The sequence below is a fragment of the Bos indicus genome, chromosome 3, assembly GCF_029378745.1.
Source record: "Bos indicus isolate NIAB-ARS_2022 breed Sahiwal x Tharparkar chromosome 3, NIAB-ARS_B.indTharparkar_mat_pri_1.0, whole genome shotgun sequence".
NCBI classification, from domain to species: domain Eukaryota; kingdom Metazoa; phylum Chordata; class Mammalia; order Artiodactyla; family Bovidae; genus Bos; species Bos indicus.
The window spans coordinates 103,718,194-103,745,721 of NC_091762.1; the positions used below are offsets into that span (position 1 = coordinate 103,718,194).

General features: G+C 48.3%; 2 protein-coding genes across 3 annotated transcripts; one reads left to right on the forward strand and one right to left on the reverse strand.

The window, feature by feature from the left end:
* Nucleotides 1-100: 100 nt before the first annotated feature.
* On the reverse strand, nucleotides 101-7,661 carry C3H1orf50 (chromosome 3 C1orf50 homolog). Of its 2 annotated transcripts, none has more exons than XM_019957694.2 (5): nucleotides 7,514-7,661; nucleotides 7,284-7,399; nucleotides 1,644-1,730; nucleotides 996-1,127; nucleotides 101-623 (listed from the first exon to the last, which is right to left on the reverse strand). In XM_019957694.2, the coding sequence occupies exons 1-5, from the start codon at nucleotides 7,590-7,592 to the stop codon at nucleotides 423-425; spliced, it is 615 nt and encodes a 204-aa protein (XP_019813253.1). In that variant the 5' UTR covers nucleotides 7,593-7,661; the 3' UTR covers nucleotides 101-422. The 2 variants fall into 2 exon arrangements, with proteins under 2 accessions (XP_019813253.1, XP_019813254.1); XM_019957695.2 differs by having other exon boundaries at nucleotides 7,523-7,647.
* A 210-nt stretch (nucleotides 7,662-7,871) lies between these two features.
* Nucleotides 7,872-27,443, forward strand: P3H1 (prolyl 3-hydroxylase 1). Its single transcript, XM_019957696.2, has 15 exons — nucleotides 7,872-8,419; nucleotides 11,700-11,852; nucleotides 13,874-14,063; nucleotides 14,263-14,394; nucleotides 15,462-15,601; nucleotides 20,548-20,637; nucleotides 20,907-20,959; nucleotides 21,134-21,255; nucleotides 23,238-23,365; nucleotides 23,531-23,626; nucleotides 24,294-24,444; nucleotides 25,568-25,685; nucleotides 26,094-26,169; nucleotides 26,425-26,565; nucleotides 26,970-27,443. Exons 1-15 carry the CDS (start codon nucleotides 7,928-7,930, stop codon nucleotides 27,123-27,125), a joined length of 2,238 nt encoding a protein of 745 aa, XP_019813255.2. The 5' UTR covers nucleotides 7,872-7,927; the 3' UTR covers nucleotides 27,126-27,443.
* Nucleotides 27,444-27,528: the final 85 nt, after the last annotated feature.

Consider the following 27,528-nt stretch of genomic DNA (forward strand, 5'->3'; position numbering starts at 1 on the left):
CTAGAGTTACACAAACTATTAAATAGCCTCAAGCCCAATCTTAAACACTTCTAGTTACAAAAGACTGTTAACAGTGTTTCTGGAAAATGACTCGCCAGCCTTTTTTGCAGGAAGAGAACTTTCCTTCTTTAATGCTCTAACTCATGAGAGAATAGATGGAGATAAAGGAGAAGCAAAGTACACTGGATGGTCCTCTGAAACTGACTGGTTGGGTACATGTGACCCAGAGAGGATCCCAGGAGAGACTGATATGATTCTACCATCCCACATAAAAGTAATAACAACAGCGTTTCCATTCACACAGGATTGCCTTCAAAGAAGTTCATGATTCACCCACATGCTTTCGTCTCTCTTGCTACCTCCCACCAGGGCAGAGGTTGGGGCAACAAGGAGGTGAGAGGTCCATGTCCTGACAGCCTTTGTCAGAGTCCGCTCTCGGTGGACCTGAACCCCGGGAAGTTGGATTCAGTGCTTGGAGGCAGAGCCACTGGCTGGCTTAGCAACTTGCTCATGACACTGATTTTAGCATCCTGCTTCTCAATGTCCTCATACGGAGTCCAGGACAGGTCGTGCTGTAGCTTGTAGGCACCAAGGAAGTCATGTGGACGACTCGTCCCCCATTCCTAGAGAAGGCAAAGGAGGCCGTTCTGATCAGGGCGGGAGGTAAAGAAGTTGAGTCCATTTCCTAATTATACCACAATTTTCTTTTTTTGGCTTTTCACTTCAGACCAGTCAGAATCATCCTTGACAAGCACTGCATTACACATCAGGTACCTCCCTGAACAGAGATAATGATTGTGAAATAATTTAAGTGCATATATTTTTCAGTCACCTCTGGGCTCATGCCACCTCTAGTTTTCTAGAAAATCACTTACCAACTCCTATGCCTACATTTTCTCACACATAACACATACGTGCGCACACACACACACAATACACCAAGAATTTCTTAAAGACAGGAGTAGGTTTCTGTAGCAACAATTAAATGTTCTTACCTCTGGAGAAATAATGGAGAAATACTGCTGGCCACTCTCCCGTTTATAAAGGTAGTAGATGCTGCCCGGCTTTTTCACCATATTACAAGCCACATGGTGCAAGTCAGCATCCCTACGAGCATCTTCCAAAACCTGAAATCCACAGAGACAGAGCCAATCGGATATGAGAGCAAACAGCACTCATACTCAGTGAGCATCCCACCGGAAAGCTGGAACCTGTTCCATGCTGAGGGTCTTGCTCCCTCACATCAGTGAATCATGACTGAGATCCAGATGACACTGAAGAGAAAAATTAGACTACATTATGCGACTATGCTATAAAAATGCCTTTGGAAAACTTATATTTCAAAATGTCAAGTACTACTGGCTTTGGGTGGTTTTTAAATTTCTTCCCAGTTTTTTAGTGGTAAGTACATTTCTTTTATAACTGAAAACAAATTTTCCCCTTTAGATGCTTTTTACCTCACTGAGCTTTCGCCCAGTGAAAAACCTTATACGTAACCTCTTGGGCTTATCCTATTTTGCTCAACACTTCTATATTTCTAGGAGGTACCGAAACAAGTTAAGTTACACTGATTATGAGCAAGTTCAGTCAATCCTGTGGACTAAATGAAGAAAATGAAAGCTTACCAAAAAGCTACTACTTACCTTCCTGGCTTGTTCTTGCAAATGTTCGATTTGCTCAGCTATGACTGTCAGTTTGTTGGTGGCATTTGCTCTGATGAATTCATTAGCCTAAGGGTGAGAAAAAACTGAACTGTGGGTCAGAAAAGGGTAAGACTTTACGATGCTCCTATTTAGAGCCCAATGTGAAATTATGTCAACATGTTGGCTTATGCCTTTCACACCCTTCCCATTTTCACCATTCCCCCGTGAACACCCACTCACCCCAAGGCCTAGCTCAGAAGGCACTGCCCAGGAGAAGTCAACACTGCCATGACCCCATGACCCCATAACATGGAAATAAGTGCTCTTTTTCTATCTCCCAAACTATCTATCTTGTTCACTCTAGATTCTGGTCACACTCAAAATTTTCAGTCTTCCAACATGCCCCAATCTCTTTTGCTTCCAAGTAATTTTGCATATGGCCTCTCCTCCATCCAATACATTTCCCCTCTTGCTCTTTTGCCTGACTAACCCCACTTATTCCTCAGATCTCCATCTGTTTTCTCACATTTAAACATTTCTGAAATCAGGGATGGATCTTACAATGAAAACCTGAAGACACTTGTGCTATGTCTCTTATGGCCTGCGATATAGAAACCTGACTATATATAGAAGGTATCTTTTTTTTAAATTTATTTTAATTGGAGGCTAAATACTTTACAATATTGTAGTGGTTTTTGCCATACGTTGACATGAATCAGCCATGGGCATACATGTGTTCCCCATCCTGAACCCCCTTCCCACCTCCCTCCTCATCCCATCCCTCACGATCGTCCCAGCACACCAGCCCTGAGCACCCTGTCTCATGCAACGAACCTGGACTGGCGATCTGTTTCACATATGATAATATACATGTTTCAATGCTATTAGAAGGTATCTGTTAAACTGACCATTATTCAGTTGAGTTATTTACATCACACTTAATTATATTTAACTTATATTTGCATTCCTGTCACTTAAAATGTATTTTTAAAAGACTGGAAGCTCAGTGGGTAAAGAATCTGCCTAAAAGGCAGGAGACCCGGATTTGATTCCTGGGTCAGAAAGATCCCCTGGAGAAGGAAATGGCAACCCACTCCAGTATTCTCGCCTGGAGAATCCCATGGACACAGGAGCCTGGCAGGCTACAGTCCATGGGGTCGCAAGGGTCGGACACGACTTAGCGACTAAACCACCACCACTATGATGTACACCTGGAACAATTATCATATACACAGAAGATTGTCATGTCCTAGGAAATTCAACTGAAGGCACTGGAAATTGCTTTAAAGAAAATAACTTTCAAAGCTAGGAGACACATATGTAACCAATTCAAGTACTGGGAAGGATTATCATCCACACATCAGAAATTTGTCAAAAAACTTCCAGATTTTTTTTCACAAAAAGCTGATTAACTTTTTTTTTTTTTTTGGCTCTGTCCAACCAGAGACTGAATCAAGGTCCCAGCAATGAAAGCAGAGTCCTAACCACTGGACCACCAGAAGAGTTTCAAAAAAAACAAAACACTGATTAACTTTTAGTGGTATACAACTGTTAAGGAAAAGAAAGTAAGAGGTTAAACTTGAACTAAGAAATATTAAGAGAATTTGCTGGTTAGTTGAGGAAGCTTATGATCAAGGTCAGGTATCAGTCGTGTTCTGAGTGAAGAGAAAACAACTGAGTAGGCTGAGTCAAGCCTTTATCTGTTTCACAGACACACAGTGAGCAACTACCATGGGTCAGACACCACGCTAGGCACTGCGCTGGACACACTGGCAAACATGAGAAAGAGGCCACAGCCTTTGTTAAGACTACAGTCTAATGCAACTATCCTTGAGGATAGAAACAAGTCACATGTGAAATTGTAAATTTTCTAGTAGCTGTGTTAAAAGTAAAAATAAATAAGTAAAATTAATTGTAATAATATAGTGAATTACCTGGTAGTCCAGTGCTTAGGACTTGGCACTTTCATTGTGGTGGCCTGGGTTCAATCCCTGGTTGGGGAACTAAGATTCCATAAGCCACATGGCACAGCCAAAAAAACCCAAAAAACTACTAATATAGTTTATTTAACCCAATATATCAAAAAATTGAGCACTGAAGAATTGATGCTTTTGAACTGTGGTGTTGAAGAAGACTCTTGGAGTCCCTTGGACTGCAAGAAGATCAAACCAGTCAATCCTAAAGTCCTGAATATTCATTGAAAGGACTGATGCTAAAGCTGAAACTCCAATACTTTGGCCACTTGATGCAAAGAACTGACTCACTGGAACAAAGACCCTGATGCTGGGAAAGATTGAAGGCAGGAAGAGAAGGGGATGACAGAGGATAAGATGGCTGGATGGCATCACCGACTCGATGGACATGAGTTTGAACAAACTCCGGGAGTTGGTGATGGACAGAGAAGCCTGGCATGCTGCAGTCCATCGGTCGCAAAGAGTCTGACATGACTGAGTGACTGATCAGAAAATTTATCATTTCAACATGTAATCAAATAAAAATTGTTAAGAGATATTTTACATTTCATATTAAGTGTATATTTTATATTCACAGCACCTATCAATTTGGATGCTATATTTTCATTGGAAAAACTTGATCTGTATTGAGACTTCATAAAGTTTATAGTTGGAAGAGTCAATTCACATACTCAAATTGTTCCAAATATACTTGTTTCCAGTCATTAATTCAATTACCAGGTTTTAAAATTTAAATTAATTAAGATCACATTAAAACTTTTTTTTTGAGATCACATTAAAATTTAAAATAGTTTATCAACTGCACTAATAGATAAGAAAGTCTCACTGAGGTTGTGACATTTGACTTGGGTCTGAAGGAAAGGGCTAGCCATGCAAAAAAATCAGAGAAGCAGCTTCCAGGCATTTCTGAGGCCAGTGCAGCTTGAGTAGTTAGTGAGGGGAGATGTAAAAAAGGGTGCAGGCATCAGATCACGTAAGGCTTTATGACCCCTGATATAAGAACTTGCACTTTGTTCCAGGGACAGTGAGGCACCTCATGGCCAAGCAGAGAGTAGGTGGTCCCTGAGCTAGGATAGTTCTGGTTAAGAGTGGCCTTGAAATAAATCTTTTTTCTTAAGGTGGCAACAAATCTGTTCTTTGTACACAAAAGAACCTAATTAAAACAGAAATAAGAGAAAGACTACCTCTAACCACTAAGCACAAACTCTGGCCCTAATCACTCTGAGGCCCTTTGCATATTATCTCATTTAATTCTCGTAATACCTTATGAAGCTGGAGCTGATAACTTCACTTTCTCATTTTAGGATTAGACTCAGACAGGTGAAGTAGCCTGTCCAAGGTTTGAAGGCTTCCCTGATGGCTCAGCGGTATAGAATCCGCCCGCCAATGCAGGAGATGGAGGAGAGGCTCCCTAGGTTGGGAAGATGTCCTGGAGAAGGAAATGGCCAAATACGACACTATTCTTGCCAGGATAATCTCATGGAGAGGAGCCCGGCAGGCTACAATCCAAAAGGTCACAAAAACAACTGAGCACACACACACATCCACAAATCTCAACACAGATCAGTCTGATTCTAAATTCCGTGCCTTAATACCAGGCTTCTTGCACTTTCGAACACCCACGAATACCTAAATTGCATGTAAGAAGTCAGTCCTGCTACAAAGTACCTTTCAGTTCACAAACTGAAATACTCTTGATTCTGTTTATCTTCAGAGTGCTTTTTCTTCAGTTTCTCAAAGAAAATGGAAAAATGAAGGTAGCACAATAATGCATACTAGATTACAGACTAAAGGACAAAAACTGTCTTCCTTCTTTCTTTTCCACATCCTTGTAATAAACATGTCACTCAGGAACCCACCAAAAATGTTTGCCTAAGATGTGACTCTGGGAGCCTTCCTGCCAATAAGTGATTTGATTCAACAGACACATAAAGTGAAGGTGAACTGTCCAACTCTTTGCGACCCCGTGGACTATACAGTCCATGGAATTCTCCAGGCTGGAATACTGCAGTGGGCAGCCTTTCCCTTCTCCAGGGGATCTTCCCGACCCAGGAAGCGAACTGGAGTCTCCTGCATTGCAGGCAGATTCTTTACCAACTGAGCTATCAGGGAAGCCCACATAATGTTTTCATAATCCATAAAAGTCAGATTTTACTTTTCACCTCTCTAGGAAAGAGAAAGCACATAATATATCAAAGGAGATTTCCTAAGCATTTGAAAACAAAACTGAGATACCGAGACATACATGTAATGGAATTTGAGCACATTATTAAATTTTTTTGAGCAAAATGAAGGCCTTTGAATATAACCAAGGCCAAATGTGATCATATACACCAGGATGAGGGGATATCATAAATTTTAAAGTAGCAATGCCCTGTATCTGTATATCTCAAAGAGGGTTCTACAACTGGAAGTCTTGGGAAGAATGATTAGAGGAAACCTGGATTTTCAAGAATTTCAGACTTAACAGTTCTCCTAGTTCACACCCTGCATTTTACAGATAAAGAAGCTGAGGTCCAGAGAAAAGTAATTTACCTCAAGTCACAGTGCAAGTTAATATCAAAACTGGGATTAAAAATTCATGTGTTCAAATTCCCAGTGACCCTGGGAGAACTGTTTCCAGGAAGAAAGGGGAGGAGTCAGTTATACATAAGTTTTGCAACAAAGGGCAGGTAGTCTGAACATCAAAAGACTATTACTAATTAAAGAAAACCAGGTAATCCAAACTAAAGAATTAAGCGCTTTTCTATATATGTGAAGATACAAGAGTCTGGACTCACTGAAATCATTCCTTTGATATGCACCTCAGCTATCTGAGGCAGCATCCTGTTTTCATCCTAAGCTTCCTCAGTGCTCACTATAAGCAGTGGCTACAGTCTGATAGATGACTGCTAGATGGGAGATATTCTCTCCTTCCTGAGTTCCCTCAGGGCTCACTACCTGTGAAGGCAGCAATTGCTAAGGACTGTCTAGTCAAGGCTATGGTTTTTCCTGTGGTCATGTATGGATGTGAGAGTTGGACTGTGAAGAAGGCTGACCGCCAAAGAATTGATGCTTTTGAACTGTGGTGTTGGAGAAGACTCTTGAGCGTCCCCTGGACTGCAAGGAGATCCAACCAGTCCATTCTGAAGGAGATCAGCCCTGGGTGTTCTTTGGAAGGAATGATGCTAAAGCTGATACTCCAGCACTTTGGCCACCTCATGCGAAGAGTTGACTCACTGGAAAAGACTGATGCTGGGAGGGATTGGGGGCAGGAGGAGAAGGGGACGACAGAGGATGAGATGGCTGGATGGCATCACTGACTTGATGGACCTGAGTCTCAGTGAACTGCGTGAGTTGGTGATGGACAGGGAGGCCTGGCGTGCTGCGATTCATGGGGTCGCAGAGTCGGACACGACTGAGCGACTGAACTGACTGACTGTGACATCCTTATTTACTCATACAGCATGAAATATTCCATTTCTCAGAGATTATGGGCACTCAAGCTGCAACTGAAGGTGTGTTTGGTCTCAGAAGATCAGCTGGAGTCAGGCCACCAACTGGCCATGAACATGTATTCCCCGAGTGTAATATGGAGTCAAAAAAACCCACTACTCCACACTAAGTGGCTGGGAGGACCAAATATGCAAGAAGATAGTCATTCACTATCCCAGCCCCGCCTCCTCACCTTCTGCACCTGCTCTGCGAGCGCCACGAGGTCTAAAGGGTCCCCGGCCCGGTGGGTGTGGTAGGGGCTCACCAGGGCCAGGCCGCCGGGATTCGGGGTGAGCTCCACCAGGGCTCCTGCGACACACACCCAGGAACAGAGGCCGTGAGCGCCCGCCCTCGGCCTCCCGTGGAGCCCGGCAGACTAGCTGCTCCGGAAGGGCTTCTTTTCCCCATCTGACTCCCGCCTACCTCCCCGACCTGCCGCCGACAGAACTCCTTGGTTTTCTGTGACTCCCTGGGTCCCCCCGGGCGTTGCTGTATCTTCCATGACAGGACTTTGTTCTTCTCACTACCCAGGCGGCGCGAGACTGCAGAACATGCGCAAAAAAGCCCGTGGGCGGAGCTTCCGCGTCTTCTGACCACTAGGCGTCGGAACTGCCAGGAGTCCGGAGGCGGGGCTCCTGCTGACGCTCAGGGTTCCGCTGAGAGGCGGAGTCAAGGCTGGGGGAAGGCAGAAGAGATGGTGCCTTCTGGCAGACGCCGCAGGGTTTGGGAGGCGGGGCTTCGTCTAGGGCGGGGCTTCCCTCGAGGGCGGGGCTTCGCGGAGGTGGGACTCCAACCTCCCTGGCCGGTGACCAAGGGTCCCGTTAGGTCTGAGCGGCCATGGCGGCACGCGCTTTAAGGCTGCTGACCATATTGCTGGCCGTCGCCGCCACTGCCTCCCAGGCTGAGGCCGAGTCCGAGGCGGCCAGCAATATGGTCCATCCCGAGGCGGGATGGGACCTGACGGCGCCTGATCTGCTGTTCGCGGAGGGGACGGCGGCCTATGCTCGCGGGGACTGGGCCGGTGTGGTTCTGAGCATGGAGCGGGCGCTCCGCTCGCGGGCCGCCCTGCGCGCCCTCCGTCTGCGCTGCCGCACTCGGTGTGCCGCCGACCTCCCATGGGAAGTGGACCCAGACTCGCCCCCAAGCTTGGCGCAGGCTTCAGGTGCCTCCGCCCTGCACGACCTGCGGTTCTTCGGAGGCTTGCTGCGCCGCGCCGCTTGCCTGCGCCGCTGCCTCGGGCCGTCGACCGCCCACTCGCTCAGCGAGGAGCTGGAGTTGGAGTTCCGCAAGCGGAGCCCCTACAACTACCTGCAGGTCGCCTACTTCAAGGTGCAGACCTGCCCGAGCCCCGGGCGGCTGGGGGTCCTTCTGGGCGTGGTTGGTTCGGGGAAGAGGGGCGAGGGACGTGTCCGCGGAGAGGGAAAGTGGCCTCTTGGACGAGAAACTTTTCCTGGATCCAGGGAGAGCAGGGACCCTGCCAGGAGACCAGCCTCTCCGGGTTCGCATAGGCAGATGGTGACCCCAAAAGTCCAGCCTGGGGTTAAGGCACATGCCAAGCAAAACTTGGTCTTGTGTTACTCGGGAAGGCGCTTATAGGGAACTACAGCGTCAGCTGTAAATCCTGATTTCATTGTAAGTTACCCAGTGAGAAGCTAAGACCTTTCTACAATATCTTCCTTCCGGTTTGCTTTTCAGTGATGCTCTTCCTGCCGCCTGAGTGCAGCAGCCTTCTTTCAGGACGTGAGGTTGCCACGTCGCCAGTAGGGGCTGTCTGGCCCCTCCCTGTGAGGGACCCTCTGGCTAGTGTGTCAGGTTTCCAAAGAAAATGAGCATTTTTAGAAATTCCAGAGTGCCTTAAGTCCAAGTGTACACCCAGATTTGGAGCGTTTCTGATTTATGATAATGATAGCCAAAACAGACTTCCAGGCATTATTAAATACTGTGTTTGTTAGTTCATTTACCCAGATCCTGGCAATATCCTGTAAAGTAGATGCTATTAGTAGCCCCATTTTATTGGGGGAAAATGGAAGGAGGAGCTGTGTGGGCTTGTCTATTATATCCATAGTTTAACAGACCTTCAGTTCAACTTAGAGACTTACAAAGTCTTGGGGGCCTCAGATTTCCACCTCTGCACAAGCATTCTGCTTACACAGTTCTGCTCCATTCCTCCTAGTTTCCCAGAGGAGTACCGGATTTGACCCCAAAATAATTGGGCTGTGTCTTTGGTTATGTCACTTAACAACACTTTAAAAAATTCTTTGACAAACATTTACTAAACACTTACTACATTCCAGTTTTTGAACAGGTAATGTGCTTGACTTTGTATTTTTTTGTTTTACCCTGCTTTGCAGTTTAAGAGTCATTTTAGTAGTAAGGGCTACTAAAAGAGTATCTATATCCTGCTGTGGAAACACAACAGAGGAAGAATCTAACTGTGTATCAGAGAAGTTGGACTTGAAAGAAGAGGTGACATTTGAAGCTGATCCCAACTATTGCCGGAGGAGAGGAAGGATAGCCATTTCCGACAGAGTAGGGCCAGAGTGGGAAGAGAATTCTGCAGACCTCATGGACTCATCATCAGAACTAGGTTGTAGGATGCTGATTCTGGAAACCATGTGGGATAAGCCCTGGGAGAAGGAGAAAGTGGTGGCAGAGTGAACCATTAGGAGATGACTGCAGTTGTCCACACGAGAGGGAGAAATCAAGTGCCTTGCGCTCAGAGGGTAAAAAGCTGGAGGTGAAGAGTGTAGAGATGGAGGAGAATGGAGAAAGGCAAGAGTAATGCTGAAAGATACAAAAGAGTCAGTCCATAAAAGAGACAGACTTGAGAGAATTTCTGGAGAAGGAAATGGCAACCCACTCCAGTACTCTTGCCTGGATAATCCCATGGATGGAGAATCCTGGTGCAGGCTACAGTCCATGAGGTCACAAAGAGTTGGACATGACTGAGCGACTTCACTTTCACTTTGAGAGAATTTCTGATTTTACAGTTAGGGATACTTAGGGACAGAGATGGGGATTGTTGACCTTGGGTCACCTAGCTATTTGGGGGTCACAGCCAGGGCTGACTCCTTGTCTAGTGTGCATTTACTAGTACTAAAGTCAGAAAAGAAAAAATTTTTTCTTGGCATATTAGTCATGTGCTGGGAAGAACTGACACAGTGGAAAAGACCCTGATGCTGGGAAAGGTTAAAGGCAGGAGGAGAAGGGGACAACAGAGGATGAGATGGTTGGATGGCATCACCGATTCAATGGACATAAATTTGAGCAAGCTCCAGGAGTTGGTGATGGACAGGGAAGCCTGGTGTGCTGGAGTCCATGGGGTCACAGAGTTGGACACGACTGAGCGACTGAACTGAACTGAGGATTTACATTCATTGAGCTGACATTTATTAAGCATTTAATATGTGCCCAGTGCCATGTGTTAAAAGCTGCATATATATCCTCTCATTTAACTTTCCCTGCAATCCTGTGAGATTAGGGGATGTATCTATATATTCATTCATTTTTGGCTGTGCTGGGTCTTCATTGCTGTTCGGGGGCTTTTCTCTAATTACAGTGAGTTGGGGGCTGCTCTCTAGTTGTGGTGCTCGGGCTTCTCACTTCTGTTGCAGAGCACAGGCTCTAGGGCACGCAGGCTTCGGTAGTTGTGGTGCACAAGCTTAATTACCTGCAGCGTGTGGAATCTTCCCAGACCAGGGATTGAACCCCTGTCCCCTGCATTGCCAGGCAGATTCTTAACCACTGGACCACTAGCAGAGTCCAGGGAATGAGTTTAGAGAATAAACTTTAACTTGTCTAAAACCCCAGCAAGAGAATAATTAAACCTACCATTGTTACCAGTCTGATACCACAACCCATGTTGTTAATCATTATATCATCAGCGATTTCTTCTGGATTCTATATATGAAGCTGTATAATTTTGGAATGCTGGAGTCCATTGCTCTACGCGTTACTGTGGCCTGTAGCACATTTCTTCCCCTCTCATATTTCTGTAAAGTCACTAGTTTTAACCTCATGAGCCCTGGGCTTTGAGAAGTCGGAAGATGTCATGTCTGGATTTTGTATAGGACCTTAAGACTTTTTGCCACCCACCTTTTCCTTGAATGAGTCAAAAGCACAAAGGCAAAAAAAAAAAAAGCTGCTTTTCTTTTTCTAGGCAAATTCTTAGGCATGGTCTAATTGTTAGCTGCGCTTTCTCCCCTACCCCTAAATCCTTGAGTTCTTGGACTTTGCCAGCTCAGTCCCTACATCTGAATCTCGAGACTGTATTATCTCAGGCAGTCAGTCTTCCATAGCATTCCCCCTACAATAACACCTTTGTTTTAGAATAGAATGTTTATACTTTTGAAGCACAACCTCCTGTAATTTGAGGAATCCCTAATCCTGATTTGAGAAATAGCTGGAAATCTGTTCAGGGCCCCATGCTTCTAATCTCTGGTATGTAGTTTCTTGCGATAGGTGTGTTTTCTGGGCTTGGGAGGGGCTCGGGCACACTGAGTGGAAGGCTCAGGAAGGCAGGGATTTCCTGTTTACTGTGAACTGCATATTTGGACACCAGACTTCAGGGTTTGCATGTGACAATTATCTTTTTATTCTTCATCCTTAGATAAACAAGTTGGAGAAAGCTGTAGCAGCAGCCCATACCTTCTTCGTGGGCAACCCTGAGCACATGGAGATGCGACAGAACCTGGACTATTACCAGACCATGTCTGGGGTGAAGGAGGCTGACTTCAAGGATCTTGAGGCCAAACCCCATATGGTGAAAAAAAAACAAAAAATGTTATCCTCTTCTCTCACTCTTTTTTTTTGAATTTTATTTTTTTTAAATTTTAATTGAAGGCTAATTACTTTACAATATTGTGTTGGTTTTGCCATACATTCACATGAATCAGCCATGGGTATACATGTGTTCCCCATCCTGACCCTCCCTCTCACCTCCCTCCCCATCTCACTCTTTATTATAGTGACATTCACTAGGGTTGTTTTCAGATTACAAAAGTTATGTATGTTCATTGTACAACATTAGAAAAATGCAAATACATAAAAAAAAAACAGGAATTAATTATCTGTAACAGTGCTACATTCAGAAAACCAGTGGTTGATATTTTGGTCTATTTTTAAAGTCTTTATTACCTAATTTTTATGGGCTTCCCTGATGTGCTTAGTGGTAAAAAATCCAACTACCAATGCAGAAGACAAAGGGTTCGATCACTGGGTCAGGAAAATTCCTGGAGAAGGAAATGGCGACCCACTCCAGTATTCTTTCCTGGGAAATCTCATGGACAGAGAAGCCTGGTGGGCTACAGTCCATGGGGTAGCAAAAGAGTTGGACAAAACTTAGTGACTGAACAATAGCAACAAATCTAATTTTTAAACCTAATTTGGTGTCATATTGTGTATATACTTTTAATCATCCTTTTGAATTAACATTTTATCATGTACTTTTTCTCATGTCTTCAAATTTTCTTTGAAAACAATTTTTAATAGCTGCATGGTAATCCATCTTATTCATCAATTGTATTCATTTACTTATCAAATATTTTTGGTTGTATAGATTTTTGCTTTTCACAACAGTGGGTAGTACCATAGTCCTCAGTGTTCTTACCTCTTTAGCAGCTGGTGGCTCAGACAGTAGAGAATCCTCATATAATGTAGAACCCAATCCTGGGTTTGATCCCTGGGTTGGGAAGATCCCCTAAAGAAGGGAACGGCTACCCACTCCAGTATTCTGGCCTAAAGAATTCCATGGACCAAGGAGCCTGGCAGGCTACTGTCCAATGGCATAGTATTTTTATAAAGGGCTTATGTTCTAGTTTATTAATAGAAATAGGCATATTAGAGACAATATCAGAATAGCTTTTAAAAGTAAAATGTGTACATATAGTACTTTATACAACTCTACACAGTTTAGGTTTTGTGTTTGTTTGTTTGTTTTTAGTGATTCTGTAACAAATGAAAATGGTTACTGTCCACAAGAAGGGAGCTGTGTCCCACAGAGAGCAGAAGCAGAGTCTGTAATCAGCAGTCCTTACTGCCAGAAAGATTGCTTTCATCACCTCAAACCACATTCTAACCTCTAAGAGTTCAATGTTTTAAATTAAATTTTATTTTGAAAACTTTCAGCCCTACCAAGAAAAAGTGGAGGAAGGTGACAATGAGAGACTTCCCTGGCGGTCCAGTGACTGTGACTCTGAGATCCCAGTGCAGGGGCCCCAGGTTTGATCCCTGGTCAGGGAACTAGATTCCACACGCTGCAGCTGAGTTTGCCTGCTGCAACTTAAAGATCCCACGTGCGGCAACTAAGACCCCCGCACAGCCAAATAAATAAAAAATTTTTAAGAAAATGACAATGAATTCCCATATAGCTTTCATCTAGATTGAGTTTGAAGTGAAGTGAATTTGCTCAGTCATGTCCGACTCTTTGCGACCCGGTGAACTGTAGCCTACCAGGCTCCTCAATCCACGGAATTCTCCAGGCAGGAATACTGGAGTGGATTGCCATTTCCTTCTCCAGGGGATCTTCCCGACCCAGGGATCGAACCTGGCTCTCCCTCATTACAGGCAGACGCTTTATCGCCTGAGCCGCCAGGGAAGCAAATGCTTCTAAATTTCAAAAGAAACAAGGAAAGACCCTTTGTAGAAGGCCTTCATTATACAGCAGCCACCCTTTCCGTCGGTAACCTGCGAGGGCTAGGGGAACGCCCGCCGAGGTGGCCGCGGGATAGAAGGGAGAGCCGTCTGCCGCCTGCCCGGCATCTGAGTACCCCTTCCTCCCAGTAGCACGAATTTCGGCTGGGAGTGCGCCTCTACTCCGAGGAGCAGCCGCAGGAAGCCGTGCCCCACCTGGAGGCGGCGCTGCGGGAGTACTTCGTGGCGGCCGAGGAGTGCCGCGCGCTCTGCGAAGGGCCCTATGACTACGACGGCTACAACTACCTGGAGTACAATGCCGACCTCTTCCAGGCCATCACAGGTGCGGCTGGAACCCCGCTCCCTATCGGGCCGCTGGGCTCTCAGCGCGGCAACGTGACAGGGCATCTTAGGCCTCATTCCTGAATCTCCTAGAGCTGGGAATCCGACTGAAAACTGCTTCCTCTTGATTTGTTCATCTTAACCAGAATTGGAATCCTGAAGTTGACCTTACAGTTCTCCCTCTCTTCGATTCCTTTCAGATCATTACATCCAGGTCCTCAGCTGTAAGCAGAACTGTGTCACGGAGCTTGCTTCCCACCCAAGTCGAGAGAAGCCCTTTGAAGACTTCCTGCCATCTCATTATAATTATCTGCAGTTTGCCTACTATAACAGTAAGGTCTACTTCCCTCTTTCTCAGCTGCTTTTAACTAAGCCTAAAGCAAGGAAGGCAGGGATCGTGGCCACTGTGCTTCTTTGGCCTGTTTGGCTTCTCTCTGTGGCTCTGGGAGGCACTGTGCCAGGTGATCCCTGGGTGCCTTGTTACAGGCCACCTCCTCGGAAGCCAGTATCAGCAGCCCAAGAAGCTGGGAGAGGGAGACTCTAGGACCTCACTGGTCTCCTCTATAACATTTATAATCTGATTTTGCACTTGAGTTAAGTTATAGCAAGGGCTTCCCTGGTGGCTCAGATGGTAAAGAATCTGCCTACAATGCAGGAGAGCCAGGTTCAGTCCCTGGGTTGGGAATATTCCCTGGAGAAGGGATGGCTACCTACTCCAGTATTCTTACCTGGGGAATTCCATGGACAAAGGAGCCTGGTTGGTTACAGTCCATGGGGTTGAAAATAGTTGAACATAACTGAGTGACTAACGCTTTCACTTTTTTCACTTTAAGTTATAGTAAAGGCAAGGATGTATTTCCATTTAAACCAGCTCACAGGACATTTCCCAGCCCTTCTCCTTCATAACAGCACTGATGCTCTGGAGTAGTGAGAGGGGCATGTCAATATCCAGAAAAACAAGTCAGCAGGTCTTTACTGAGTTCCTACTGTGTGCTAAAGTAAGCTTTATAGCATATTCAAGAATATATGCTTTTATAGTTGAGGAAACAAACACATATCAATAAAAGAGGTAATCTGCTATTACAGTCTTCCCTTCTCTTCTGAAAGTCCATAGAGGAAAAAAGATAGGAAGGTGGGAATATTCCTGATATTGGTCTAATGAATGGGACTATTAAGGCCAATGTTTGAATTACCTGAGGACACTGAGCACCTTAAAATCAAATACATATTCTATGTGGATTCTGTCATTTCTCTCCCCTAATCAGGCAGTTGTGTTGTGTAGCTGGTGCCTCCTGGCTGTGTCATTATCACCTGGAGCTGTGCTGAGACTGAACTCTAGGTGGTTGGTGGTACCCAAAATGAGATGCTTTCTTTTTAGCCATTTTTTTCCCCTTTGCAGTTGGGAATTACACACAGGCCATTGAATGTGCCAAGACCTATCTCCTCTTCTTCCCCAATGATGAGGTGATGAGCCAGAATCTGGCCTACTATACAGCCATGCTTGGAGAAGAGCAAGCCAGATCCATTGGCCCCCGTGAGGTGAGAGACTTGCGTTACTTAGGGCAGCTGCCAGCTGAACCCAGACCAGAGAGCAGAGTGGGATAGAGAAGGGGGAGCCAGCTGCTGCTTGGGCAGGGTGAGGCAGGGTTCCCAGGCAGGCGCGAATGCATGGGAAGCGTAGGGAATAAGCCGGAGCCTTCATTAGCACAATCTGGGCCCAGAAGTCTGTTCTCTGAGTTGGCAAAGAAAAGCAGAACTGCAGAACAGCCACGTTCTTTGCCTTTTTTAGCATCCCTACTTTAAGACTTGATACTGTTTGGCCAAGATTAATCATTTTCTACTTCATGTTAACTTTTTTTTTTTCACTCACCACTTTTCTGCCTCCATTTTCCTCCCTGTCCCCTCTTTCTGCCATTGTCTGATCTGTCCCTGTTTCAGCATTAATCCCATATCCTTCCAAAACTGGAAGGAAAATCTATGTGATACAAAGACTAAAATGAAAAGTACTGAAGTGAAAGCACCCCCCATCCCTGCACTGTTGGGAGGACTGTACATTGTGCTGTTCATTTAACAGTGGCTATTTCAGGAATTACAGGTGATTTTTTTTTTATTTTGCTCATTTGTATTTTCTAAATTCCCTGCACTGAATGAGTATTATTTTTGTATTAAAAACATGAAAAGAGAGGATTTTCCTAGATGTCCAGTGGTTAAGACTCCACACTTCCACTGAAGCAGATGCAGGTTCGATCCCTGGTCAGGGAACTAAGATCACATGCCTCAGGGCATCACCAAAAAATAAATAATAAAATAGCCTAAAAAAAACCCACACACACACACATGAAAAGTTCTCTGTTTTAACTTAATGAAGTTTGGCACTGTGAACCTTCTTATTTGTGCATATGCCACGCACAGGCCCTAGATCCTCTCCTTCTTGAGCCCAGAACAATAAGGTGGATTTGAAGTCACTAATCTAGGCTCAAGTCCTGACTCCTCCACTTACTAGCCATGTGATTTTTGGCACATCGTGTGGGATCTTAGTCATGCTGCTTTGCTCTTCTGAGTCTGTCTCTTCTGCTACAAAATAGGACTGTGTTTCTTGCTCTGTCTTCAACACAGGATGAGTATGAAGGTCAAATGAGATAGTGAGCTGGGACTTCCCTGACAATCCAGTGGTTAAGACTCAGCACTTTCACTGCTGTTGGCCAGGGTTCAGTCCCTGGTCAGGGAACCAAGATCCCACAAGCCTCGAGGTGCAGTCAAAAAAAAGAGAGAGAGTAAGCCAACAGGCACTGTACAACATGTTGTGTGGACAGGTAGCATCACAGGGGTCTGGATGATGGTACATGAGTAGCAGTTGGAGGGTTTTCTCACTTCTAACCTCAGTTACCTCCTGAAACCAGGGGGCTTATCACTGTGGCCCTTGATCACTTGTGTCCTGCTGGCCTCACCCAAACCCCAGCCTGTAAAATTGGCTATAACTTTGGACGAACTTTTCACTTTGTCAGCAACAACAACAAAGATTAATAGCTACAATTGTTCTAGAAGCCCCTCAGTTGTTAACGCATCACACCTCTTGGACAAATGAAAGGGATAAGAAAACAGGTCCACCCCTGGGCTGTTTAACCAATGATTCAGCGGCCTGGGATTCACCCCGCAGCTGTACTGCACATTTGTGCAAAGGTAGTGTGCACAGCTGTGCATCAGAACACTGCTGCTGAAAGCAAAATAACTAGAAACAAGCTCAATGCCATCAATTTGGAGACTCGTTGAATCAGTCTTGGTACATTCATTCAGTGACATACAAGATAACTCGTAAATTGCATAAGTAGATTACTATGCACCAATATGATATTGTCTCCATGATAATAATTTTAGGTAAAGAAAAAAATTTAACATAACTGTTCATGGAGATTATTCCCCCACCCCCAACCCCCAGGCATGGGCCTGTAGGTCAGGGGTTGGAGGAAAGACCTGAACATTTCTATCTATCAGCTCTCTGTGGGTTTAGCTGTGTATGTTTTACCTTCATGTCTTTTTGAGTGCCATCTGAAACCACCTTGGAAAGGTATACAATATGACATTTGTAGGATACTGCAGTGAATATAATAAAAGAGGTGCCAGCAAGCTAGAGTGGACGCATGGGAGAGAAGGGAGTGCCTGGAGAGTCAGGGAGGGCTTTGCAAGAGGCAGTGGTGGTGACATTCGGTTTTTAAAGCCTACAGTAGGTGAATGAGACAGGGAAGGGCTGTTTGGATGGAGAGCAGCATGTACAACACCTACCCAACTATCCCATGCAAATGGAGGATGGTGCCAGGGAGCTGCAGGCAACGGGCCCTGGGAGGATCAGATTCTGAAGGTTCTTGAGTGCCTCTCTAGGACCTTGGACTCTATGCGGCAGGGAGTGGTGAGTCCTGGAAGGGTTTGAAGCAGCCTGATGAGCTATTATGGTGCAGGGTTCAGAATGGGACGTGCTAGGGGCCATGTGGCACCAAGAGAGCTGCCAAGCTCTGAGGGGGGCAGGGGAGCCAACCAGGTGGAGGAGGGAGGTGGAACTGGCAGCCTGGGTTGGGGGGGTGGTTTTCACTCCTCCCTTCTCTCCATGTCTAATTAGGTACCCTGTTTCAGTCTGGGACCCACTCCAGTATTCTTGCCTGGAAAATTCCATGGGCAGAGGAGCCTGGCAGGCTAAAATATTTGGGGTTGCAAAGAGTAGGACATGACTTACAGACTGAGCAATAGAGCACACACCCAAAATTCCCAGTCTGGGAGACCTGTGTGTGTTGCTGGCCACAGGGCTCCAGAGTGTACAGGTGGCAGGGTGGAAGGGACTCACAGCCTCCCTTCCTGCCTGCACTCCAGCCCAGGGGGGCTAACTTTTCCTCTGTTCACTGGGAGAAGCAGGGAGATGATGTGGTAGTAACACACTTCCCATTCTGGTTGTTGTGGCACTTTCCTGTTGAAAATAAGCACCCTTTAAATGTGTGTGGCATTTTATAGTTTACAAAAATCTTTTGTAGCTTTTCTTTCACTTGATTCTCATAAAAGCCCAGTGAGGTGGCATCACCAACCTACCCTGAAGTTAAAAACCAAGGTTCTTCCTTCCTAGATCTGGCGTCCTGAGCATCTCCAATAGAAGGAGTCCTCCTCTTGCCATCCCCTCCCATGTGGAGACTGTTTACCCCTGTCATTGTCCTCTTTGGCTGCTAGATGGTGACCACCTGGCTTTGAGATGGCACTTCTCTTTGCTCAGTTAAGATCCCCCTCACCCTTACCCTTAATGGCCATATTAGTGAGTCTTCGGCAGAAAGAGAAAATGAGTGGTCAGTCTACCATTTCTAACTAGAACCACCCTTCTGGTAAGAAGGTAACTCACATCTGTTGAGCCCCATCCCAGGCCAAAAACTGAGCTGGATCTTTACACCCATCATCTCGTTGAGCTGGGTGTTCACACCCATCTTCTCATTCTGTCATCACAGGTGCCCTGTGAGGTGGGCGCTGTTCTCTCTTTTTTAGAGATGAGGACATTTAGGCTCCAAGAAATGAGTTAACCTGCACGGTGGCCTGTCACTGCCTATGGTGACGAGAATCTCTGCTCCCCTGCTTTATCCCAGTGCCAGCAGAGTTCTGACACAAAGCTGCCACTTGGAAAATCAGTGTTGAAGGAGTAAATGGTAGAAGTAGGGCTTGCAGCCTCATAGGGCTGCTGCAGAGGGTTAAAGGAGTTAACACATGCCTGGAAAATCCCATGGACGGAGGAGCCTGTTAGGCTGCAGTCCATGGGGTCGCTAAGAGTCGGACATGACTGAGCGACTTCACTTTGACTTTTCACTTTCATGCATTGGAGAAGGAAATGGCAACCCACTCCAGTATTCTTGCCTAGAGAATCCCGGGGATGGGGGAGCCTGGTGGGCTGCCGTCTGTGGGGTCGCACAGAGTCGGACACGACTGAAGCGACTTAGCAGCAGCAGCTTTGTGTCCAGCACTTGGTGAGGGAGGCCAATCATTTCAACTCCTCAGGAAGGGCTTCGCTGGTGATTCAGTGGTTAAGACTCCATGTAATGCAGGGGGCCCAGGTTCCATCCCTGCTCAGGGAACTAGATCCCACGTGCCATGACTGAGAGTTCACATGCTGCAACTAAAGATCTTCCATAAAAAAATAAAAAGATCTCGCATGCACAGTGAAGATCCTGAGTGTCACAACTAAGACCCGACACTAAGATCCACATAAATAAATATTTTTTAAAATATTTTATCCCTTAAAAAATGTAAAAGATGAACTCCCTCAAAAATTTCCATCTTCCTCTTGAGTAAATATAAGAGGTGATATAGGTAGGCCTCATTGACGCCTTTCAAGTTTTCCTTATTGCCCTCATCTTTTGTTTCAACTGACACCGTCTTCTTTTTCTTTTCCTTCCTTCTTCTGCTGCTAGGAGACTAGCAGGGCACGTAGGGAAAGATGGGATCCGGAAGGTACTTAGTTTCCCTACCCCGGGTAAGCCCACCAGTGGAAGGGCCGTGGAGTCTGGATCAACCTCAAGGTGGCCGCAAAGATTGAATGAATAACACAGGAGTCACCTAACACCTAGTTTTTAAGTTGTTTGTTTGTTTTTCCCTGAGTACCAAACTCCTGTAAAAGTTGAGAAGGCGTTTTCCTTCTTTGAAGACTAATTGTTCCTGAGAATCCTCAGGTTTTCTGTCTCAGAGAGTAATGGCAGAGGAAGGAAGGGGGCGTTTTCTCTTCAAGGGAAGCCTGGCTCTGCCACCTCAGACATGCTGCTTGTGCCAGGCAAGAGGAACCCTCGAGCACAAAAGTGAGGCTTTTGTCCCAAACTGGGGGACAGACACACGAGTGGTGGTGGGAGAGGAAGCCTTGGGTCACACTGGGAGCAGAAGTGTAGATGCGGGGTGGAGGGCAGGGGGGTGGGGGGCCGGGAGCTAGCGGCAGGGCTGAGTTCCAGAGCGTTCCTCCCGCTGTGTGCCCTCAGAGTGCCCAGGAGTACCGCCAGCGGAGCCTGCTGGAGAAGGAACTGCTTTTCTTCGCCTATGACGTTTTTGGAATTCCCTTTGTTGATCCGGTGAGCCAGGGTGTGGGGGTGAGTGGTGGGCAAGGAGTGGGGTGAGCTGTACACCAGGTGACTCCGGGGAGAAGACTGGTGGACAAGAGACAAGGGGGAATTCTGGCTAGCTAGATATAGGTGACTTGGTCCCAAAGACATCTCCCTTTGTCTCCTGGAAGGGGTCTGGTGAGGAGGTGGACTTCCTGTAGGCCCTGGCCCGCTCATCAAGACCTAGAGGATTCACCAGGCCCTCTGGCACTGTTCATTTCCTCCTGCTCTGCTTTTAGGATTCATGGACTCCAGTGGAGGTGATTCCTAAGAGACTGCAAGAGAAACAGAAGTGAGGCCCTTGAAGAAACTGCATGAGTGGATCGGTGTGATGAAGCACTTGAGGCTTCCCGAGCCCAGGCAGATGTGAACTCCTGGCAAGGGGTGGGCAGGTCCAGTTTGGGGAGCCGGGGCGGGAGCCTGGGTGGGCCCCAGGATGCAGGGCTCAGAGCGGCTGTGCTCACAGGTCAGAACGGGAAACAGCTGCCCGCATCTCCCAGGAAATCGGGAACCTTATGAAGGAGATCGAGACCCTCGTGGAGGAGAAGACCAAGGAGTCACTGGACGTGACCAGGCTGACCCGGGAAGGTGAGAGGATGGGCTCGGGGCCGCCTTGGCCATCGTGGGGGCAGAAGGGATAGGGTCCCCATGTCAGCTGGGCAGCTCCCATGAGAGGGCAGCCTCGGGAGCTGAGCCGGCACGGGTCACAGTCAGGGTCACCCTTCCTTACTCACCCACGGGACTTCTGCTTGCAAAGATAACTGAGAATTGGCCTTTGGTTAAGAAATAAGACGCCTGTGTCACAGGGACACTAGTTCACTTCGGTAAGTATTTAGAGGAGAAAACTCGTGTCCTTGCCCCCAAACCGTTTCCTCCCAACTGCCATCAATCGTTCTGTAACCAAGCTTCAGAGTCTTGAGGTGTCCTTTGATGCCCCCTTGCCTGTCGCCTCCAGTCCACTGGCGAGGCCTACCGAGTGGGACTCCGCTCTCTTTCTATCTCCCCAACCCTTTTCATGTCCCACTGCCTCAGGCCAGTGACACGTCCCCAGCCCCCCGTCTGCACCCTTCTTTCCTCTTCCAGGCTGTCCTTGCCCTTCCCACGGGGGGGCAAGAGCAGTCTCCAAACACCGGGGCTCCTGACACCATCCCCCTCATCTCCCCTTTAACTGCAGGCTCTTCCCACTGGGGGGCAAGAGCAGTCTCCAAACACCGGGGCTCCTGACACCATCCCCTCATCTCCCCTTTAACTGCAGGCTCCACTCTTGCCTTGTTTACACCTTTCCTCATCCTTGAGCCTCTCTCTGCCCACAAGTCCCTGTTCAGGTCTCTCCGTCCTCCTGCACACTTTCTACCATCCCTGCCCGTGTGGCATCTCAGATACACCCCACAGAGTCTTTCTTAAACTCAAGGCCAGTCAGGAGCCCCTGCCTATTATTTATTTGTTTGCGCTGGGTCTTGGTTGCGGCATGCAGGATCTTTAGTTGCAACATGTGGGACCTAGTTCCCTGACCAGGGATCGAACCCAGGCCCCCCTGCATTAGGAGCACAGAGTCTCAGTCACTGGACCACCAGGGAATTCCCTCCCCTCCCTCTTTCTGTTGAATTTTCAAGGCACTCTGTGCTTTCACAAGACCTGCTTTGTGCGGCTTATTGTGTGATTATTGGAACAGGTTCTGTCTTCAGGTGTTAATCCCTCACCTCTTCTAGCACCAGTGCCTGGCACATGCTGAGGCTGGAATAAATAGAGTTGATTTGGTGTCTGGGATGTCCCCAGCACAAAGAGATACCAGGAGAAACTGAAGAGAGAAAAGACTGGCCTTTATGGTTGCTTCAATTAACAGTGGTTAATTTAAAAAGATTAGCACATTAAATAATTTGTCTGTCATTCGTTTATTTTCAGAGAGCTTTCACTCTACTCTGTTATTTGTCTTGATTCTCATAATTGCCTGAGAGGTGGGTTTGGGCAGATTGTAAGATCCTCATTTTTAAATAGATGATGGTATGGTGGTGGCTAAACTTTTTTTTTTTTTTCCTAATTGAAGGATAATCACTTTACAGTGTACCACTGGTGATGGGTAAACTTTTAAGCATTTACTCCAAGCCAAGTATTGTGCTAAACTTCTTAAGTTGTTTTATTATTCTTTATATTAAGCTTATGATATACCAGGAGAAACTGAAGAGAGAAGGACTGGCCTTTAAGATATTATTTTGCAGATGAGATAAGGCTCAGGGAGGTTAAATAACTTGCCAAGGTCAGACAGCTAGTAAGTGGAGGACCCAGGAGTCAAACCCAGTTCTTTCTGGTCTTGAGCTCATGTTATAGGAATGTCTATGATGTTTCCCCAACAATGTGTGAACGCCCACGAGCCAGCAGCTGCGGACCAGTGCTTGGACCCCCTGTCCTAAGTTCCGTCCTCTGGTTCAGCCCACCTTTGGAAGTGACCAAATGGAAGGTTTCTCTGGTAAACAGGAATCAACTGGAATTTCTATTCCTTACAGGAGGGTAGTATCTGATGGAGAGTGTCTGAACCGCTGCTGGATTTAGCTAGTCTTGTCACTGCTTTGCAGGTGGCCCCCTGCTGTATGATGGCATCAGACTCACCATGAACTCCAAAGTCCTGAATGGTTCCCAGCGGGTGGTGATGGATGGCGTCATCTCTGACGAGGAGTGCCAGGAGCTGCAGAGACTGACCAATGTGAGGGAGCCCGGTGACCACACTGCCTCCCTAAGGGCCCAGCATCCCCCGACTAGGTGCCCCTTAGGTCTGGGCGGTTGCCTGCCCCTTGCTCTGGGCAGTCGACCACCTCTTCCCGGGCTCTCAGCTGCCTGGCTAACTCTACCTGTTCTGGGGGCCTCCTAGGCAGCAGCAACTTCAGGAGATGGCTACCGGGGTCAGACCTCCCCACACACCCCCAGCGAGAAGTTCTACGGTGTCACCGTCTTCAAGGCCCTCAAGGTAGGGTCAGTACTCTGTTCTAGGTGTGGGGAGGAGGGAGGGGGTGCCCAGGCTCTGAGGGGGAGTTGGAGAAGGTGGCGGGAAGGGGAAAAGTATCTGCCTGTCAGCATTCCAGCTGCCATGGAGGCAGGATAAACCATGCTGGGTGAGGCTGACTTTTGAACCGTGGCTCTTAGTGTAATAAAACTGAGGCAAGCGAGTAAGACTAATACCCCAAGTTTGAGAGTGCTTTCTGAAGAACAGCTACACTTTTTAAAAATATTTACTTTTATTTCTTTGGTGGCACTGGGCCTTAGTCGCAGCACGCGGGATCTGTAGCTGTGGTACCTGAGCCCTTAGTTGCAGCATGTGGGATCTAGTTCCCTGACCAGAGATCAAACCTGGGCTCCCTGCATTGGGAGCACAGAGTCTTAGCCACTGGACCACCAGGGAAGTCCCAGAATGGCTCTACTTCTGAGCAGGATGCATGAGTTATTTATAAAGAGAAATGTGAAGGGGAGGGGAGCGGGCGACGGCAGAGGGTCACGTGCGGGAAGCAGAGGGACTGCGCCTTCACGAGCACCGAGCACCGAGAAGTGGGGCCAGGTGCCTCCCTGGTCTCTGTCGGCCTCCAGAAGGAGGGGCGCCCAGGGCCCCTGACCCAGGCTGACCCTGCTCTCGTTGGCAGCTGGGGCAGGAAGGGAAGGTTCCTCTGCAGAGCGCCCACCTGTACTACAACGTGACGGAGAAGGTGCGCCGCGTCATGGAGTCGTACTTCCGCCTGGATACCCCGCTCTACTTCTCCTACTCCCACCTGGTGTGCCGCACCGCCATCGAAGGTGGGCCTCCCTCACCCCGCAGCCCCCGCCCGCCCGGCAGACCCCGCCCCAGGCACTGGACGAGGAGAAGAGCAGGCACGGGCCCTTTTATCCTGCTGGGGAACGCAGTGTGCGCTGCGGAAGGAGTTAGAGTCAGTCTCCCTGGGCAGTCAGGAGGGCTTCCCAGAGGCGGTGACGGCGGTTACACGGCATGAATAGGGGTTGTGGAGTACATGGGGCGATGGGAGGATGTTTAAGCCAGAGGGAACAGCAGCCATGTACAAAGGAGTGGAAGCACTGACCAACCAGCAGCTGGGGGAGCTGAGAAAGTTACCATTTCTGGAGAGGAAGGTCGGGGAGGTGGGGAGGCGGGGCAGCCAGGTGAGGCCGCCGAGGGCCTCAGAGGCCGAATCACAGAGCGCTGCTAGTTGGACATGACTTAGAGACTAAACAACAAGCTTCAAGAGCACTTTTCATCCTCTAAGTCAGTGGTTCTCAGCATCAGGGTTGGGCATACAGGTGTCTAGATGAATCATGAGCTGTGTTTTAAGTTTTCTGCCACTAATTTTTAAATACCAAATTTGTGAGAGAACTCCTTATTTTATAAGTTAGGGCAGACTGGAGGTCACTCATCGTTCACTCTCCCTCTGTCAACATTCCCTTTTGCGTCCCTGCGGAGGGGTGAGGTACAGCCAGTGTCCAGGACTCACATATGACCCACAGCCGGGTCTGTCCTGCCAGAGCCTTCAGTGGCCCCGGTGCTGACGTTCCGCTGATGGTGGCAGAGGTTAGGGCTTTACTGTCCCTCAGAATGTCTGGAATCCTACCATAATCTGGGCGCACCAAAGGAATATGCCAGACTTGCAACTGTGTTATGGTCTCCAGGTAGGGGTGCCCTGGGGCCTGGCCAGGAGGAAACCAGTGGTCAGGCAGGGGAGGGCTGGATGAGGCCTTGTCTTTATCCCACCAATGTTGAGGATTTAAGGTTGATCTTGCTGCTGTGTCAAAAGACTCGAAGGTGTGGATCAAACCAGAGGAGGGAAGCTGGTCGGCAGTGACCCAAACGCACCCCCCAGGCCAGCAGGAGAGCTGCATGGCCGTCCCCTGAGAGCCCCAGTGCTAATGTGTGTCCCCTTGGCCGCAGAGGCACAGGCTGAGAGGAAGGACGGTAGCCACCCCGTCCACGTGGACAACTGCATCCTGAACGCTGAGGCCCTCGTGTGCATCAAGGAGCCCCCTGCCTACACTTTCCGGGACTTCAGGTGCCAGTGGTCCTCAGGTCCCCAGGGCCCCGTGCCTTGCTCCCTCCTCCAACACATGCACGCTTGGGACCAGCTTTTCCCAGAGTCCAGGACCCTCTGGGTTGGAAATCAGACAGTATGGGAATGGTTACAGTGTAGTGGGAGAACAGAATGGAGAGAGGAGGATGTGGTGCAGAAACAGCCCAGAGAAGGGCATGGTGTGTGCTCAGGGCTGAGGGTGGGGAGGCGGGAAGGTCAGGAGTCCTGTTCGTGAGGCTTCAGAGAAGGTTCTGGAAAGCTTTCTTCCTATGAAAGGCCCCCCCTCCAGCTGCTGGCTGGGAGCACTTGGAGGTGACAGCACTGGAGCTGCGGGTTTTCTCGGGGGCGGGAGGAGGAAGTTGGTGTCGAGATGCTCTCTGCCTTTCCCAGCGCCATTCTTTATCTGAACGAAGACTTCGATGGAGGAAACTTTTATTTCACTGAACTAGATGCCAAGACCGTGACGGTGAGTGCGCCCGTCCTTGGGAGACAGAAACCCTCAAGGTGCAGTGGGCAGAATGGCCGGCTGGCCTTCCTGGTAGCCAGCACTCCCCTCCCCAAACCAGGAGGCTTCTGACCTGTCACCTTTTCTCTTTAGCGCTGGGCTTTGGGCAGGCAGGCAGAGGAGCCATCCCCCCAGCCCGACCTGAATGACCTCATGTCCCTTCTGAAGGCAGGTTTCAGTCTCTGACCTGCGCACCCGCCTCGCTGTCCCCTTTAGGCAGAGGTGCAGCCCCAGTGCGGAAGGGCCGTGGGATTCTCTTCCGGCACGGAAAACCCGCATGGAGTAAAGGCCGTCACCAGAGGGCAGCGCTGTGCCATCGCCCTCTGGTTCACTTTGGATGCTCGACACAGCGAGAGGGTGAGAGCAGCTGGTGCTGCCGTGACCTGTTCCCGGCAGGACCCCTGTTCTGCTTCCTCCTTCCCCAGTCCCACTGCCGATGCTTAGACGGGAAAGAAACGCTGGGCTTGGGAGTCCAGAGAGACTCTTCGCTCTGGCACTGTGTCACCGTGGTCCCTGGCCCTTCCTTCCTTGTCAGTAGGGCTCCAGCTGGGGGACCTGGGGGACAGGATGGGGGAGTGACCCTGGTTCTTGGTCCCTCACTGGGTATCACCTCTGCTACCTCTGCCCACGACCTGTTAGGAAGAGGATGAGCTCGGAGGCCGCAGAGGAAGAACCTTCTTGTTCTCCAGGAAGTAGCACCTGGGTGATGGTGAGTACCTGGTCCAGAGGCCTCCCTGAACAGCCAGGGTTTGTCCTTGCAGGACCGAGTGCAGGCGGACGACCTGGTAAAGATGCTCTTTAGCCCAGAAGAGATGGACCTCCCCCACGAGCAGCCCCAAGAAGCCCAGGAGGGGACCCCCGAGCCCCTACAGGAGCCCGTCTCCAGCAGTGAGTCAGGGCACAAGGATGAGCTCTGACAACTCCCGTGGATGGTGATCAGACCCACACGAGGGACTCTGTCCTGCAGCCTGGACTGGCCAGCCCTGGGTGAGGAGCAGTGGGAACCCAGGCCTGCCGCCCAGCTGAGGGGGCTCTGCTCACGGCTGTCCGCATGGTGCTGCTGCTCTTGGAGTGGACATGGCGAGATGGCCCTCTCCCCTCTGGGCCTGACTGAGGGCTCAGGACGCAGGCCCAGAACCACTCTGGGGGCCCGCACAGGCAGCCACGTGACAGCAATACAGTATTTAAGTGCCTGTGTAGACAACCAAAGAATAAATGATTCGTGGTTTTTTTTACCTGGTGGTTTGTTCAGAGTGGAAATATGCCCATTGGCCCTAGAGGTCTCACTTGATGAAAATTGTTCTGGGCAGGACACAGTGG

Excerpts from the sequence above, each read along its gene's own strand:
- C3H1orf50 (XM_019957694.2), bottom strand. The coding sequence starts at position 7,592 with ATGGAAGATACAGCAACGCCCGGGGGGACCCAGGGAGTCACAGAAAAC. Across the intron at positions 1,731-7,283 it reads TCGCAGAGCAGGTGCAGAAG|GCTAATGAATTCATCAGAGC; the intron begins GTGAGGAGGCGG and ends TCTCACCCTTAG. Across the intron at positions 1,128-1,643 it reads TGCAAGAACAAGCCAGGAAG|GTTTTGGAAGATGCTCGTAG; the intron begins GTAAGTAGTAGC and ends TGTGGATTTCAG.
- P3H1 (XM_019957696.2), top strand. The coding sequence starts at position 7,928 with ATGGCGGCACGCGCTTTAAGGCTGCTGACCATATTGCTGGCCGTCGCC. Across the intron at positions 11,853-13,873 it reads TTGAGGCCAAACCCCATATG|CACGAATTTCGGCTGGGAGT; the intron begins GTGAAAAAAAAA and ends TCCTCCCAGTAG. Across the intron at positions 25,686-26,093 it reads TACACTTTCCGGGACTTCAG|CGCCATTCTTTATCTGAACG; the intron begins GTGCCAGTGGTC and ends TGCCTTTCCCAG.